This window comes from Drosophila takahashii, chromosome 3L (assembly GCF_030179915.1).
Source record: "Drosophila takahashii strain IR98-3 E-12201 chromosome 3L, DtakHiC1v2, whole genome shotgun sequence".
Taxonomy (NCBI): Eukaryota; Metazoa; Arthropoda; class Insecta; order Diptera; family Drosophilidae; genus Drosophila; species Drosophila takahashii.
In genome coordinates, this window is record NC_091680.1 from 22,786,306 (window position 1) to 22,805,232 (window position 18,927).

At 40.0% G+C, this 18,927-nt stretch overlaps 1 protein-coding gene across 6 annotated transcripts in view; it reads right to left on the reverse strand.

Annotated features, from left to right (window-relative positions):
• Positions 1-18,927, reverse strand: part of SPoCk (secretory pathway calcium atpase) — a 43,270-nt gene that overhangs the window by 8,523 nt on the left and 15,820 nt on the right. For 4 of the 6 annotated variants that reach the window (XR_011418460.1, XR_011418459.1, XR_011418461.1 and 1 more), the window contains exon 2: positions 2,104-3,817. Coding sequence is in view for 1 of the 6 variants with exons in the window: in XM_017142430.3 (XP_016997919.2) it covers positions 2,104-3,817 (1,714 nt within the window). In the remaining 5 variants the exon portion in view is untranslated. Of the gene's footprint in view, positions 1-2,103; positions 3,818-6,328; positions 6,743-7,604; positions 7,717-7,994; positions 8,155-18,927 lie in introns of those variants that run through there. The other 2 variants (XR_011418462.1, XR_011418463.1) reach the window with 2 other exon arrangements.

The window sequence follows — 18,927 nt, forward strand, 5'->3', positions numbered from 1 at the left end:
AGAACCTCGACTATAAGAGATATGCATGCAGCAAAGCCACTGATTGCACTGCTTGAATTCCATTACTTGTACAAAATTTGTAAACCAATAGTCCGCCTCGAAAAATTGAAACTAATTGGCACTTTAAATAAAATACAAATACTGTAGATAATTCTATCATTCCACTCTCCTTTAAAAAAAATGGAAAATTTCAGGATTAGCCGATACAATTGGCTCCAAGCTACTCAGCTTAAAAAAGCAAGTTAATAGACAAAGCATTTGGGGTTTCAGACGTAAGTGGAATTTTACGGTAAGCCGACCAATTAGATAGCTTAAAAGCGGATTGCAGACAGAAATGGCAAGGAACAAATGCATAGAAATGACCAAATAGGGGATGTTGATTAAACTTTTATCTATGTGAAAAGGCAAGCCGAAATTGAAATATTTAAAATCAAATTTCGGAGATGAGGCGAAGTATATTGAGCTGGTTTTCTGCGAAGTACTCAGTAGTCAGTTCTACATGCAGATGATGGATGCCTGTCCGCCGCAGATGCGCAAATGATGAGCATGATGTAGACGAGATTCTGGGTCTGCGATAAATATATTGGGGATGCGGAGAGCTGAGGGCCTCAGTTAATTATCTCTGACTGCTGACAACGATGTCGATGCTCTCTTCTGTTATTTTCCTACGTTTTTTTTCTGCTTTTCAGGATATTTGATGTGGGGCTGCTGTTCCACCGTGGAACCCCAAAGGAGCCGGCTACCTGAGATTGGCTTCCCTTCTCACCTTTCCACCGACTCTTTTGTGCTTTGTGCGCGCGCTATCTTTTCCAATTTGGTGAGCTATGTATCTTTGTATTTGTCCGCTTCTCGTTTAGCAAGTGCATTTTTTTTTAGATTCCCTAAACCCGACGAGTTGAATATTGAAGTCAGGGAACTCTTTATACGACCCTAGCAACGATTTCATGTAACTTTAACTCCAGCTTTGAGTGAAAAACTTCAGAACTCAACTCACATGCAGTCCTAAAAGGAGTTGCCCACAAGAAGAACTTCTTGAGTTGAAAAACTTGAAACTCTGGCCACTTGTCCATGGTTAATTAATTCTGTTTGCCTACTATGAGGCCGGTTTGGCACTCGCTCCATTGTACGGAGCTGCAATCCCTTGAGCAGAACCCTTCACTCGCTCACATGTCCTCGTCGATGTGGGGAGTTCAGAGTTCATGCGTCCGCTGTGGAATACTCGACTCGTTTCTTCTTCTTAGCCATAAATTGTGGCTTGTCAAGGGGCGTGGTCTTGCCACTTTTAATTATGCGGCCTGGACAAATTTATTTACATAGTTTCGGTTGGCTTAGCAGTAGTTGTTAGGGCCAACAATTTGTGGATAGAATGGCCCGACAAAGATGCTGCTTAAAGACTTTATAATTGGGTTTTGACTCAAGCAAGTCGTCATAAAAGGGACCTTTTCCGATTGCCAGGGAAGCGAAACTGATTCAGAATTAAGTTTTGAAAATCTTTGAGTATACATACTCGGCATCGTAGAATCGTACGAGTTGCATCGTAGCATTGCCAACAAATTTCAATTTTGACACTTCAAAATACATTTTAATGAAATTTTCTCTTCTTTTAAAGAATTGGCGGGTAAATTTTGTTAGAGTTCGTGTATAGAAAAATCATAGTTAAAAACAACAAACCCATACGACTTATGGATATAATCCTTTAATGGTTATTCTTCTTCCAAAGAATTCGCGGTCTCATTTGGTCAAGATTTCGTGTATGTCGTTAAAACAGAAAAAAAGAAACCCTCTTGTTCTAAAGAATTCGCGGTTTCATATTGTTAAAGAGTTAATCTATGGTCTTAGGTTACAATTGTGATATCTTGGTCTATATTAGTTCCTCTTGTTCTGACAAGAATTTTAGTTGATTTTGTTTAATAAAAAACACGAGTCAGATATGAGTAAAACGATGACGATGCCTACGATTCTACGATGCCACGATGCCAGATTTGACAGTTGGAATCGGCATCGCCGAGTAGTAATCGAGTATATTTTTACTTACTCGTGCATACTATGTATACTATATACTTTATACTATACATACCACCAAGAAATCCCCCAATTACTCACCAATGGCCAAGGCCGTTTCCTGGGCATCTCCGGTCACCATCTTGACCCGCACGCCGCTCTGCATCAGCATCTCGATGGACTCCCGGACGAGGGGCCTCGGTGGGTCGGTAATGCCGACCAGGCCGCAGTAGACCAGATCCTGCATGGACCTTCCCTTGGCCAACGCCAGCACTCGGAGGCCCTTGCGTCCGATCTCGTACGCCTCGGCTAGGAACTCGGCCTCGTTCTGCTTGGTCAGCGGCACCGTCTGGGTGCCGAACTGGTACTTGGTGCACTGCGGCAGGAGGGTTTCCAGCGCCCCCTTGGCGAAGAAAATCTCCTCCTTGTTGTTGTTGTACTTGTGGATGCACTTGACAGCCATCATTTTCTGTTCCGAACTGAAGGGATACTCCTGGATGCGAACATAGTTCTCGGCCGTGGCGTACATGCCGTTCTTCATGGCCACCGCCACGAGGGCTCCTTCGGTGGGTTGGCCGAGCAGCGTGCCATTCTGGATGTAAGCATTGTTACAGACCGCTCCGATTTCCAGGAGGTTGGTAATATTTGTCTTGGCCATCTCCACGTTGTTGCAGTGCCGAATGTGAATCTCCCCTTGGTCATTGTATCCAGCGCCGGTCACATCCGCCATGTAGCCATCAGAGGTGATGATAATAGTGGCTGTCATCTCGTTCTTGGTCAAAGTGCCCGTCTTGTCGGAGCAGATGACATTCACGCAACCGAGAGTCTCCACAGTGGGTAGCTTTTTCACAATCGAATTCCGCTTGGCCATTCGCATGACGCCAAGGGCCAAGGTTACAGTCACCACAATGGGCAGACCCTCGGGAATAGCCGCCACTGCCAGCGAAACGCTGATGTTGAACATCTCGGAGAGCGGTTTGCCCTGCAGCCATCCGAGCAGCATGATGACGCCGATGATCAGGAAAGAGTAGAAGCTCAACTGGGCGCCCAGGATGTCCATCGATTTCTGCAGCGGCGTCTTTGGTGCCTCCTCGGCCTGCATCATCTTGAAGACCTCGCCGAACTCGCTGCGCTCCCCGGTGCTGACCACAATGCCCTTGCCGTTGCCACAGCGCACCAAAGTGCCCATGAACGCAATGTTCTTCATGTTGCTGTGATCCTTCACGTTCGTGTTGTTCAGCAGGACGTCGGTAATCTTGCGAGCCGGCTCTGTTTCGCCGGTGAAGCTGCTCTCATCGATGGAAAGGTCCACGGCCTCGAAAAGTCGCACGTCCGCCGGAACTCGATCGCCCACATTGAGGTGAACAATGTCGCCGGGAACCAATTCGCGTGCCAAGAAGGTATCCAAGCGACCTTCGCGCAGGCAATGGCACTCCGGCGGCACCAACTTCTTCAGCTCCTCCAGACTCTTCTCGGAGCGGTACTCCTGGATAAAGGCCACCGTGACCACGATCAGGATGGCGATGGTTATGCTGACGGCGTCGTCGAACTGCTTCATGATCACGGACACCAGGGCCGAGCCCAAGAGTAGTAGGATGAGCGGGTTGCGGAACTGCTCAATGTACTTCTTCCAGGTGGGCTCCTCGGCGACGAGCAGCAGCTCATTGTGTCCGATTATCTTGGCACGGTACTTGGCCTCCGTCCATTTCAAGCCGGTCCGCACGTCCACCTGCAGTCGTCCGGCGACCTCGGAGGCGCTGTGGGTCGATGATTCCGAGGTGGATAACAACATCTCGGGTGTGAGGGTTAGACCCGTCTGGGGAGGGAGAAAACGGAGGGTTAGGAACTTCATTTTAATAACTTGTAGTAATCAGTAATATAGTGCGCATGCAAGAAAGTCCCAAAGTGCCAAGCTGTTTTAGTTTCAACAACTTACTAAACTTTTGACCACCATTTTTGAGCAGCCAATCTCTGCAATTCTTGTTCCCATTTTCACTTAGTCCCCGACAACAAATTCAATGGCCAAGAACAACCATTATCCCCCAGAACCCTGGCTAATTTGCAGTTGTCAACAAGTTTGTCATTATTCTTAGAGTCCCACCACAGTTGGCAGACTTCCCGTTGAGACCGCCCAACCACCTCCAAAAGGGTTGTTCCCTGTGTTAGTTATCTACTTTCAGAGTGAAAAGGGTACATTGTACTTGTGCAAAACTATGTAAGAGGACATGAAACGGGTTCCATCCCTCTGAAGAAGTGAGAAACTGACTTCCTCAATTAGTAAAAGACATTAATGTTCTTGAAAACAGAATTCATCTTCAGTCGAATTAAATGCTATTACTCCCATTTATCTGTTATTCTAATTAAGTATTTAAAAACAGCTGATGATTTTCATAAGGTAGTTTACCAACTAATAAATCCTTGTCAATTTTTTTTAAGTTATTTTACAATTGAACTAATATTAAGGTAATCAATTATTTTGGTTTAAATTAATTTTGAAAAATTGGTAGAAGTCCCTCCAAGTAGCAATTTTTCTTAATTGTTTTGCGGTGCAAGATTTTGCTTACCCATATTGTAGGAATAAAAATGTTCTGTAACATATTTAAGCTTAGATAGCGATATTTTGCTGTCTAAGTTGAAAAATATAATATAAGTAACTATAGCTTATTACAATTAATTCATTCGTTACTATATTCTAAAAAAAAAATTAGATTTGATTATAATTTGACAAACTTTAAATTAAATTCAATAAATGATAATAAGAAAAGTCATAGGCTATTAAAAACCAAATTAAATATAACATTTCAATAAGAAAAATATTATTTTAAAAATAGTCGTAATAAATTAATTTTTAAATAAACCATATAGCAGTTGCTCCACACGTTACAGGTATTAAGCTTATTCCTAAAAAATGCCAATAAGTTCAGGGCCCAAAGGGAATTATCCATCTTCTAACTTTGAGTATTCGTAATATAAACCGCGTGGTACGCATTTTAATTAGAAATTTTAGCTTTACATTCCACAGCATTGCTACTCGTGCACACAACATTCAAATTGCTCGACTCTTAGATAATGCAATGCAAATGTATGATGAGGATGGGCGGGGAAGTTGGTTTTAGTTAGTTTCGCAAAGCTTCATGCATCATTTAAACAAAAAACTGCCATTGTGGCTCATGCGGGAAATATAATGCACACATCAATTTTAATTTTTTCTGTTTTTTTGTTTGCGTACTTCAATTAGTATTTGGTGAAATGGAACCAACTGAAAAGGAGGGCTGATAGAGTACATTAGCACATTTTCACAAATCATCCGATTCATTCCACTAGGTCGAGACAGAGTCAATAAAAAGGGGAGGCTGCCTAAATTTGAATACTATCATGGGACAAAAAATTGCGATTCGCTGGTAGAAAATCTTACTTATAAACTATCCAATAGCTAGTTCCATTTCACACGTGAGGGGCTCTAGGTGGGCAGACATTTCTTGTTCTTTTATTGGACGACATTAAACTTTGCTGGTCCGTCTGTTTGACGGCCCTTCCTCTCACAACCCCTCACCACCCCTAAGGCGGCAATATTCTCTTTTTGGGTTTGTGTACTCAAATGCTGAGCGCAAAAAACTGGCTCACAGTTGTTGCTTTTTGAAAGGCAAATAAATAGTGCTTTGTAAAATGGAATTGTGCACTTGAAAGCGGTGGCTTTGGCGCAAACGTTCTAAAAAAAATAGTTGCGAAACGTGATTGGCATATTTGAGTACGAGTTTTGATGATCGAGAGTTTGGTGCCCCCAAAAATCCGGTGGGGAATGATAGGAAACTAGTACCTCCCCAAAACAACTGCTGTAACAATTCTCCCACACTCTATTCATATCTCCAAACGAGTTAATCGCTCAGTACCAGGCAGTCCCTTCCCGGTAAACCGGATAGACTTCACCTGGTAGACGGGGTATTACTAGAGATTACATAAGCCAGGGTCAGTTAATTTGCAACCAAGTCTTGGGCTGTAAATTCCAACAAGCCGCCTTCGATTATAAATGCAAAGACTTAACCAGAACTTCAACTTTTGGAATTTCCCATCCTAATGGCGAAGTTACATCTGATATAATATATATAATACCTGCTCCTCTATGAAAATACTAATGGCGCGCCTAGTTCTGAGCATCTTTCAGGGCTTCTGGAAGGAGAGGAAGTCGTAAGATTGGGCAGACTTTTCTGCGGACAGCCATACATTTACTTAAAAACAAGTACCACAACCATATAACCATCGACCCAATCCCAAACATACATATGTGAATGGGCATAAGTATACATATAAGTTAGTGGGGGCCACTTACGTCAGAGGCATTGATGACTATCATTTTGGTGGAACAGAAAAAACGACGACGATGGGACGAATTCTTATCATTAGCGCGAGAGTGAGTATGGGATACCTTCCGACCCTCTCGCCACTGCACTTCCGCGGATGCACGCCAATCGATTCTGGGCCTGGTTTTATCTGTTCGGTCACGAACGAGATGCGAGCATGAATACTAAAGTTTGCCTGCCACAAATACGAGTATCTCTCCGCACATGGTACGTGCGCTTAGATCGGCAATGGAGCTTACGAGGCGAGTGGTACCGGGGTTACCGCTGAATAGAATAGATCGCCCAGTTCCGCGTCACCCGGTCGGAGTTTTCATTGTCAGGAATATGGCAGTTATCACTGTTTGCAACACTCTCGAAGGCAGTAGAAAAGCTATCGAGCGAATCTGATAAGGAGAAATATTAGGGCGAAAAACGCGTCAGTCTACGTGGGTCATTGACAGCTCTCGATGGGGCTTTGTTTGGTTTTTGGAGAAGAATTTTGAAGACGAAAGACGTCAAAACAGCCGAACATACATACAGATGTGTATACATAAGTATATACATAGGTACGAGTCTTGGGTTATACGGGGAATTCAGCCCCAAGGCGACTTATAATTGTACAGTGGACATTGGTTAGCAGAAACGCTCTGTTCTTTCTTATTTCTTATTAATTTGCTTGGACACACAAGGGCTTTTTGTATGAGTCAGCACAAATGTATTCTACATTATAAATTCAAATGAGTTGCTTTTTATTAATTTGAAAAAATTTAATTTTTTTGAATAGTAAAAGGACTGCACTTTTAAAAGCATAAAAAAAATTTATATTTTAGTGTCACCTAATCGTATAAACGAAAAGTTTAAAATAGTCGTATTAAAATTAAATGCATACACAATTTATTTGTTATTGTTAAAAAAAGAAAGACGATTTAAACGTTAATAGGTGTGTGATTAATTTTTGAAATTTTAAGTTATTTTAAAATTTTTATAAAATAAACTTAAAAATCACAATTACACAGGAAAATTGACAGTTTAAATATGGATAATTTGGAACAAATTTTATTTATTTTTTATAATTTTTCACATTAACCAGTGTCCACAGTAGGACGGCTGAATTCTTTAAGTGGAAGCGGGGAGCAGACGCTTGGTATGTGAGTCGCCGACTGACGAAGAATTCTGGAGAATTGTGGGCTAGTTTCTGCGGCTTGTTGGGGAATCGAAAACGTGGCCAAGAAATTAGGCTTCTTTTGTGTATTTGGCTCTATTTACAACGACTAAGATTCGAGGCTTTCGCACTGGACACTTTCACCGGAACCCGAGATCTGGGATCGCACGGAGTTGCTTTCAGCTTTCTGATCGCTGAGTCGGAAGTTCGGAACACGACTGAACAAGCAGTTATCGGGGAGGTTGTTAGGAAAATGAATTGATTGAATTGCCAAGCGGCAGGTGGGTGGGGTGGGAGTGAGTTGATGGGTGGGAGCTTCGACAACGACAATAGAGAGGTGGACAGGTGAAAGAAGGCGGCAGATAAAGTGAAAAACAGGCGACAATCACGGCACAACAACAACAACAACAACAATAACAGCAGCGGCACAAACAATTCCCGAGAGAGTGGGAGAGAGACGCAGACACTAACAGCTTCGTTCGCTTTCAACTCACGCGACAGTGGGCAGGGGGGCGGGGGAAGGTTAATTAATTGTGTCACATGGAACACGGACTGTTTTGATTCACTAAAAAGTATTGCTGTGTTTCACTTATTTGTTTCGATATTGTTTGTTTTAATATTTTAGTCGGCAGACCCGCAGACACGCGCACAAAACTGACTAATGTGATCGGCGACGTGGTGACCGCCGTTTCACGGTTTCCGCACCAATTAGCTATTGTCAGTTAACCCTCCCGAAAACAACTTAATCTGGTTCCCTTTTCCGCCAAATTGGCGCTATCAAATGTTGGATTTCAGTGATTTTCTAACATTTCTATTGAATAGAGAGCAAAACTGATGAATGCGATCGGCGACGTGTAACTGAGAGAGCGCGGCAGCGAGAGCGAGAGGGCACTACTAACAGCACGGACGGTGCTGTTGTGGCGCAAAGCTGCGTGAGAGCGATTCTAATTAGACTGCAGTTTACGCTCTGTTATTGTGATTGTGTAGGTCAAGTTCAAATTGGAGTTGGGAGCGTGTCTGATTTGAAACAAATGAGCACAAAAATTTAAACGCAATTTGCCTGTCTAAAGAACCTACTAGGAAACTAACTTAACTTAATTTAGATGTTAATTTTGACAATACTTTTTACTCTCACATTTTACAGCTGTTATCTACAGATCATGATAATACCCGTAAAAAACATGTAAAATAATTGTGCAATGTAGATGACATGTAAAAATACTGATCAATATACAAACTGCGATTCGTAGAACGTTTTGAAGTTTTAAGATACAATTTGTTCAGATATTAAAAACTCGGATATTTAAAAAGACGTTAAATGTTCGACACGCGCACATCTTTAGTCCACTTATCTGAAATATGATAGTGCCGATGGGATCCCACAGACCATCGGATGATATGCGCTTATTGGCGGTTTCGCTTACAATTGTTTCGCCACTGCTAATTACTCAATTACATGGAGCCGCTATCTGCAGCAATCGCTATTTTTGGGAAAGCCTGTTCATTGTGTCGCCGCTGCCCTCCCAATTTTCATATGCAAATGTTCGAGGCGGCAGCGTGTGATATTTCCTGATCGCTTCCCCATTAGCACCCTTTACAATGTTTGGGAACCTGCCACCGCACTAACGACTATAAACAATTGCACCGCAAATTTCGAGAGACCTCCGCTCCGCGTGACTTGTTCCGGATTGCATAAGTTGTAAACGAGGAAAATTAGGTGATTCTATAAATATGGAAGACTACCCAACTTTATTTTAATAACGGAATCTATTTGTTAGTTAGTTTAAAAAACAATACATTTTAATTACACAACCGAAAGACGATTTTATAATCTATTAGTGAAATCGTGGTAGCCGTAAGATAATTTAGATCCCACTGTTTAAAACGAAATGCTTTTAGATCTAATAACTTCCTTCGAAACCAACCCTTTTATAACGGTAAGAAGTTACCTATCTGACTACTTAATATGTAGTTTCCTAAGTAGGAATAGATCGATTTTAAACTTTGATTTTAATATACAATTAGATTTTTTCATAATTAATATTGTTGACGTTAAGTAAAATATTTATACCCGTTACTCGTAGAGTAAAAGGGTATATTGTATTCGTGCAAAAGTATGTAACAGGAAGAAGGAAGCGACTGTCCGTATGAACGCTGAGATCTCGGAAACTACAAAAGCTAGAAGGCTGAGACTTCCCACACATATTCTTGGGCTTCTTACGCAGCGCAAGTTTATTTTAGCCGAGTGCCACGCCCCCTCTAACGCCCACAATCGCCCACTAACGATTTTAAAATGTGTCTAGCGCCCATACCTTTAAAGATTTCCGAGAAGTATAAATGGAATTTTGTTTTGTATATTTTTACCTATCAAAGTGCAGAAGACATTTTTTAAATCGGATCATTAATTATAAAGTTATGCGCAATCAAAAAAAGCTTAGATCCGTCTCCCTCGCACTCCCTTTAGCCGAGTGACGGTATTAGGTATTAGATAGTCGGGACACGAACCAGACTATAGCGTTCTCTCTTGTTTTGAATGAACTCATGCAATTTTATGTGTTTTACAAATTGTTTCATTTTTGTATTACATTAAAATGAAACAACAACACCTCTTAACGAGGTAAAAAGGGTATATAAATTTCGGTTGGCCGAAGTTAGCTTCCGCTCTTGTTAATCGTGTTCTTAGATGGAAGCCCGCCGGGGTCCTTTCACCTTCCTTTGGCGGAAAGCAACGTTGACTAATGATGGCGCCTTGACAGCCGACAACAAAGGCGGCCACAAGAAGCCTCTTGGGTACACACTGCGGTTTCTGGGGCAGTTGGCATTCACTCGAGTTCTCTATTAATTTACGTCGCTTACTTGCGGACTCAAACACACGGGGGCCAGGGGTTATGACGGTTGGGGTTTGGGTTTATTTAGGGAGAAGTTTCTGGCACGGAGGATGCTTGCAACAATTTCCGGCATCAATTACCTGGCAACGGGCGAGCACCTTGCATTGTATAATGGAAAGTTTGCATAAGCCGCTTATATATACACCTAACTAGCTAAATTCGTGAAACCTAATCGATACCAGCTTTCAAGATTCCCGCATTTTGATTACCTACTGAGTTCCTTGACTACTTGATTCGATCCTTGTGTCTTTGTTACGTCGAACTATATGGCATATTTCACGGTTTAGTAAACCTTTTCGCATACGAAATCCGTGAAATACTGTTTTGAAAAGAAGCAGCTAGAATTTTATTTGCTGATCATGTCCGCATGGCTACGCTTACCACAAAACCAATTGGGTCTTTAAGCTGCCACCCACATTCACCAATAATCTGGCCCTATTCCACCTCCTCTCATCCCTGTTTTCTGGGTTCTGTCAACGTTCGTCGTCTATCGGCAATTGTCATGCATTTTCTAGTTCAGTAATTGCAATCAAGCGCCCTCAAATTGGAATTGTTTATTTTCCCCACTACATGGGCTTGAGATTGACCGGGAGGTTGGTTTTTCTCTACACGGAAAAATCATTTTTTGTATTTCTCCTATTTTTGTATAATGTTCGGACTCACAAGTGAAAGTTAGAGCAATTAAGGTCCCAGGATAATTTATATCAGTATTCACATACTACCTCACTAGGTGCACACATATTTTAAATTAAACATAAACATAATACTGATAACTAGTCCTAACTTTACTGTGGTACAAAGTTAAGTTTTCTGTAAACATTGGTTTTTAATTTAACTTTGTCTTTGGAGTATTTAATGTTTTGTATAAAGTTAATTATTACATAATGTATTGCGATGTTTTATGTGTTCATTACAGAGTATTTTCAATATTTTAATCAACTGGGAAAAACGGTATTTCTTTAAAATGATTAAATTAGTTCACGAATTTTCTATCGGTTTTTTTTGCAAAACCGAAACGTGTCCTTGTTGGTGAACAGAAAAATCTATAACCTGGACGATTTTACCAACAATTTTTGCATGTGTGGGGGCTACCGAAAGGCTATGTCCATTCCGGAAATCACACTTCCGTTGACACTTGAACGACAGATGGCCAACGAGGCAAGCTTTTGGCCAGCTAAGTAGTTTAGCAGCCCCATTCAATTTTCAGTTGGGTGCAGTTGGTCAGGGCACCGGCCTTAAATTCCGTTGACCCTGTTTGGTTTATAGACACTCCTGAAAGGAGTATATATGATATAATGCATCGACTTTAACTCAGAACATTATAGGAAATAATTAAAAATTCTATAAAACTAAACAATAAAGCTTAAACTATGACACTATGTTTAGAAAAACCAATTTATGAAGGCATTTTGCTGAGAAGTTTTTTTACTACAATGAACGTCATTAAAAAGGTATTTATAAATGAAGCTCTCCTAAGAATTTCCTTATATCATTGGAATCGTGTGTAAAGATGGCTCAGGTCTTTCAGATAAGCAATAAATTGCTGCTAGGGCTTTAAACGCCAGGACGACAGCCAAAGAAATAGCTTCAGTGATTCAATATATTTCCCAGTAAAATTCTTTAAAATTGACTGAAAAACTGACCGCTAGACGAGACGCATTTATCAACGCAATGCAATAGCTCAGCTGGCCAGACAACGACGACGAGGAGGAAAAGCGTTAGATGAAGTGGAGGGCGTTTCCGAGCCACGTAACATGAAGCTGTGGCCCGAAACTGTGCGTTACTTAACGGTCAGAAGCAGGGCTCCCCGGGCGTAAAAAATGGGTAGCAAGTGCACCCATTACTCTTGGCCTCCCGGCTCGAGGGCTTGGGTCACTGGTTAGTTTGCATAGCAAATGTGTCATGGAAAAACCAACTCCCGCAGAGGAGGAGGAGTTTTCTAACGAGCTCGCCGGATGTGCAGGAACGGAAAAATGCGGAATGCTCAAAAATGACGAGCTAAGTGGCGGCAAAGGAGGAAGCGATTCCTGGGGAAAAGATGATCGAGATTTCGAGGACTCTGAAATTTTATTCGGCTTTCAATATTCGAACAGGCGGTGCCAACAGAGGCGCTAATGATGAGCAAATAGTCTCGTTAAAGATGTGAAGCGATGACTATGCAAATGCCAAGTGCCATAAATTGTGATGCCAGCTGAGATATGAGAATTCCGTGGAACTTGGGAACTTGAGTTTCGTTTAATGACTTCAAGTAATGCATCGTATTGAATCGATTTCACTCGCGAATTTATGGCAAATGCAAGTGACTCGGTGCCGGCCATTAAAAGTTGGCCCGAGTTGAGAGCCCCTTAATGCACATACACAGAAAAATAATTTGATATGAAAATAGGGACAGTTCTACCTTATTTAATATCAATAAATTCGATATGAAATAGGGTCGTTTCTATCTTATTTAATATTAAAAAAAAGCCGATATGATTAATGTCAAATTTATGATTTCAACATATCAACTTAATATTTTACCATTTTATAAAAATTATAATTTTTTTTAAATACAACATTTAGTATTTCAGTGATCTTAATTTATATCAAAATGATATGATTAACTTGATCTTTAAAAAATATTAATTTAGCATGCACATATTAATCTAATTTTCTGCCAATTTTTTTTCTGTGTAGTGACCCGGGGAGTGCGACTCCCCACAGCCATCTTACCAGCATAGTTTATGGCTTGTAAGCTGCTTAGCCTAATGGCTTCGTCCGGGCACATTGTTTATGTGTCGTAGGTCCTTTGGTGGCGACCCAACATTTTGTGCATCATTAAGTGCAGTCCAACGGCAAGAGGTTAAAGCCAGCCAAGCAGCCCTTAAGCTTTAACTAGGACCCCTTGGGGTAGCAGTTCCGGTCTCGAATCAATCTCAATCTCGCGAGCCGAGCCAAGCCAAACAAATGCGGCGAATTTGATTTGCAATCCAATCTGGGTAACGTCGCTTGCCAATTTCCCAGCCATCCCCCCATACTGGCTGCTTTTTCGGAGCGAGCATGGAAGCTCCTTAATGGAACCCTTAAAAAATATGCAGGCTGTCACTTTTGGCCCCGAAACAGAAATCCTATTAAAAGCGGAAGAAGGTGAACGAATCGAAAGGGGAGGCACCTTGCACCTTTATGTTGCACAGTGAGCTTAGGAAACCCTTTCTCTTAGTTAATTCTCAGAGAAGCCTCCCCTTTAGGTTATAACCGAGTTCGCCTGAATTCTGGCCAAGCACTTAGGCACTTGCATCAATACACTGATAAAAAATGTATTCACCTATTGCTGGTTTTATTACTTTTAAATATGTAAAAAATTAAATTTTACAATTATAGTAAATTTAAAATTCTGAAACTATGATTTTGATATGAAATCAATTGCTTTAATGACGTTAAATATCACAGGAACACAAAATTAAACTTTGTGAAATTTCCACGAACCATTTCAAGTTTTCCATGATATTTGGGTGCTCCTGAGTAAAAGTCCCATACAAAATTATTTTCCATCACCTACAGGTTCCGCGGTATAGCTAAGAATACAAAAAACCGATGTTGGCCGACATTTTGAATTACGTGGCCTATATAATTGGACCAACCTTTATTATTTTCGGTAGGACCTACTCTCAATACATCAAGGCATTCCTAAAAAATAGTCCCCATTGTGAACCATTGCCCATGTCTTTGGAATTCGACGCCAAAGTTGAAAATCCCAAAATTGTAGAGATTTTTCTAATGGAAAAACAATTCTGAGGATTAAATCTTGAATGGAAGTAATTTTAACTATTCATTGTATCTATTGTTCATTGTATGCTTTAATTTCGGTTTAAAGCGTTTTCATGAGAACATTTTATTGGATTTCTTATACTAATAAAACCGATTTTTTTATTTCATTATCTACTCCTAAATGTTGTCAAATTTTGAATAAGTCATGGCAACCTCTAGAACTAAGAAACTAAAATACGTTCACTGAACATACACAGAGAAATGTAAATGTTTACTCCCATTCTGTAGGATGCCTTGACTTTTTTAAAATTTGACAACATTTAGGAGTAGATAATAAAATAAAAAAAACGGTTTTATTAGTATAATAAATCCAATAAAAAATATTCTCATGAAATCGCTTTAAACCGAAATTAAAGCATACAATGAACAATAGATACAATAAATAGTTAAAATTACTTCCATTCAAGATTTAATCCTCAGAATTGTTTTTCCATCAGAAAAATCTCTACAATTTTGGGATTTTCAACTTTGGCGTCGAATTCCAAAGACATGGGCAATGGTTCACAATGGGGACTATTTTTTAGGAATGCCTTGATGTATTGAGAGTAGGTCCTACCGAAAATAATAAAGGTTGGTCCAATTATATAGGCCACGTAATTCAAAATGTCGGCAAACATCGGTTTTTTGTATTCTTAGCTATACCGCGGAACCTGTAGGTGATGGAAAATAATTTTGTATGGGACTTTTACTCAGGAGCACCCAAATATCATGGAAAACTTGAAATGGTTCGTGGAAATTTTTGGCTGTGTACCTGTGTATTTAAGGAAATATTACTATCATTGTATTTTTAATTTATAATCTTTATTTAAATATTTTCCAATTAAATTATGAAATTAAATAATATTAAAATTAATTTAAATATGTTATAGGATTCTTTTCATTCAATATGCAAATATTTATTTGTACTATTTTATTTTTTTCAGTGTATGGTTAAAGTACGTTGTGATAGACAGCCAGAGATTGAACTCGATCTGGGCATTTGCATATCTTCCAGCTGAGCATCCTAACTGATGCGGATGGGGATTCGTTTAAACGTAATAGAAAAGAATAAATCTTGAATGACTCAAATATTTGCTTCACGCGTTGTTTTCCTCGCTCGAATATGTGTGCGCGGAGAAAGAAATAACAAAGCAAGCAAACTCCTGCAGAAGCTTCTTTGTCGGAGGAGGAGGAGGAGGATGGGGTGGCAGGACACCATTATAATAGTTTGCAACGCCTGCAGCAGGATGCCAGCTTAGGGAGAACGCTCCACTTTGACACTCGAGAGCCGCAACGAGATAAAAAACGCAGACGAGCAGGATGAGTTGGGTGGGAGAAGGGAGGTCGCATCTTGTCCCGGAGTCGCATTCTCGAAATGCACAGACGACAAGGCCAGGGGTCGCATACAAATGGGCGGAGGACCCCAGCCCACCCACAGGATACCCACCTTCAATAACATCCCCTTTTAATAACATAAACAAGAGCGCTTTAAGAAGCAGTTCTTGTATTCCTGTATCATTCCATTTTACACAGAAAAAAAACACGCCGGGATCAAATCGATATGCACATTTGATGTTGCTTACATTTCAAGCATATCAAATTGAGATGCCGCCAATCATCGTTTCCTATAAAGTTCTTTTTAGGTGAAGTTATATTTTTCCCCGTTAGCTTTAAGATGGAAACTATTTCGGTTCCTACAAAATTTAATTGTCCTCAGTTCTGTTTTTTATTTATCGATCAGATTCCCGACCTGCACCCAGAAAAAAAAATGACCTAAAATGTCAAAAAATGGCCTAGAATTTAGGTAAAATTGGCCTAAAACTGGAGCTAAGTCCTTGAATGGCCTAAAATTTAGGATTGTATGACCTAAAATGTTAGGCCATTAATGGCCTAAAATGGTGTAATTTTTGGCCTAGATTTTAGGCAATTGGCTGCCTTAAAATATGAGAAAACCCCTATCCAAAATTTCAGGCTTTCTTTGGCCTAAAAATTTGTACTGAAAAATGTTTCATATTATAAAGTAAATACAGAGAAATTTATAGCTAACTCGAGGTCAATGTCGGCTTAGTCTTCAAGAAGTCGTCATTATTCCAACACACAAAAAAGAGCGAAGAGGCTTCACTGTTCAGCAGTGAAATCGCTGTTTTATTCAACGATCGAAGTGGGTTACCATGCAAGCCGCGCTATAACTGGTTGGGAATTATAGCGTCGCTAGAACGGTATCAGAGTTCCGTGCAAATTTATTTAGGTAAAATGCATTAATTTTAAGGCCCATGATGACCTAAAATATTAGGCTATACGGGACCTAAATAGTAGGGCAAATATACCAAAAATTTAAATTTTTAGGCAGTACATGACCTAAAAAGGAACTTTTAGTCCATTTAAAATGTTTTAGGCTATGCATGACCTAAAATGTTGTCCATCATTTTTCTGGGTGTGTGTTACTGCGCGACCACTTAAAAAGTTGATAACTATGATTGGAAACTGCTGCCATTGCAAGTCGACCACGCCCTTCTGTTCGTTTTGCCTTCACTAGACTGTGCCTCTGGGGAGGGGAAATATGCAAATTGTCATTTCAGTATCACAGCGCTGAAAACAAAGCCAAGACGAGTGAAAAAGTGGAGACGCGAACGGAGAAATAGTTACAATCTCGCATTTCTCGTGTGCTCGGTGCTGTCTGTTGCAAGCTTCATTGGTTTGAAGTTTCCTGGGAGTGGTGCTTTCAAGTTTATTTCCCCTTTTAGAGGAAGAGGTAAGTTCTAGTTTAGAATGTGTGACACTTCTTGGTGACATCTGGCTGGCACATCTGCGCCGCAGGAATAGCTAGAACTTATTGTCGCCCTGCGCGATGATCAACATTAAGCTGTCAAAAGCAGGGGGTACAGAAATTATAGTTCCCCTAAAACGTGCGCCGTAATGAAGTTAAGTTAACTCCCCAATTCACAATTGTGCAACCAGATGTAGTTTGTATCTAATTAATTAAAATATATTTTCAAGTTCACCAACAGACAATGGAAGGTAGTAAAAAAAGTTTGCGAAAACTTTTTGTTTTAAAATATGCTCGGCTAAACGATAACTCCGTTGCAACCGTGCACAGTAGGTACATAAAGTTTACGCCCCTTCCTCGCAATAAACACGAGATTGTGAAAGCGCAAACTTCATTTAATGCAACCGAAAAATGTTGAAAATGCTTAATAATAAATACTGAAAATGAAAAATGTAAATTGTGTAAATACGAGGCGATTCGCGCTCTTGAATAACAATTAAATTGCAAATTCCCGTTCGCCTTTCAACAGCTCTCGCAAGTGAAATTTATGCGTGGCAGGCGCTGATAATTTACATATAATTGACTGGCAATATATGGCCCCTTTGTCCTGCATCCGTTCTTACATGCAATTATCTGGGATGCGGAATGGACATCCCTTTTGTGTGCGGGTATGAAAATGAAAATTCATGCACACTCAAAGGCCACTTTTCCCATAACACTCAACGGACTGGACACTCCCACCGACGGAAAGCCCTTTTTTCCCTTCCCAACGAATTAAGCTTCGTCTTTCCTGCTTCAGTTTTTGCCTTTTTGCTAATTTAGGTCTAAAACAGGAGAAGTAGTCTTATCGAGTGCTCCTACAAAAAACTAAGTGTACCCACATGATGTAGGAATGCAGTTAAAAAGGAAATTACAAAAAGGAAATTAAGTTCCGGTGATTTGACTATCGACTAGAGGTTACTGTTTTGTTAGGGTAGCTTTATCCTCTAAATGCAAATGCAGTTCCTATGAAAGAATTTCCTCCGTTATCAACACAAAAAATTATGCATTTCACTTCACCGGGATAACACATACTCAAAATAATAAAATTTTATGAAATCGTATCTAATCTTTCGCAAATATAGGCATTAGGGAGGTCTATATAAAATGAAATTATAAAGGACCTATACAGACCCATATACCGTGCCCTTTAGGACATACCTAAAGACATATTTTGACATAAAACAAGTTTAGTTTGGTTTTCGCTCTCCCTTATTTTCATTCCAAAGGCAGACGTGTCGTATGAGTAATTTTAAAGGAAATTAAACACACCAAAATTAACAATATTTCAAGGTAAGAATAAAACTATATTTTTTTGAACCCCTAATAAAGAAATCTAAATTTTCCCAAATTGTCTTCTATCTTTACTGATCAATCATATTTATTATGAAAATTAAATGCATTTCACATATTGATCTGAAGATTTCCAGAACCCCTAAAAGTAATCCTAATCTTATTACTCAAAGCACGTTGATCGAACGTTTGTCGCCATTAGCCAGCAACTAATTTGTTTAGTTTATCAAAGCGAATTCTCGCAAATGTTTGCACTTCCTTCCTTGCAATCAATTGTGTTCCCTTTTGCAGACTCTGCTCCCTGTTGGCCCATTTAATTTCATTTTTCAATTAGCAAAATCAACAGCGGAAAAAGGTAGAAACAATTATACCCTCGCCGCAAGTTTTAATTGTATTTACAGCATTGAAATGAGAATGATTATGTTTACCCAATGCAAAAAACTACCAGCATGGGCGAAATAAAATAGGAAGATGGCACATTGTTGCAATCGGAGCCTGTGTAAAGGCTAATTTCTAACTAAGGATTACCCACGTATATTTTAACTTATTTCCGGCTTTGATTGGAAATAGTTAAACCGTATCTCTTATTAAATAATAATTATTTGCGCATTCAGCGACCACAGTTCCACATTATTTACTTTTAATTGCTTCAAA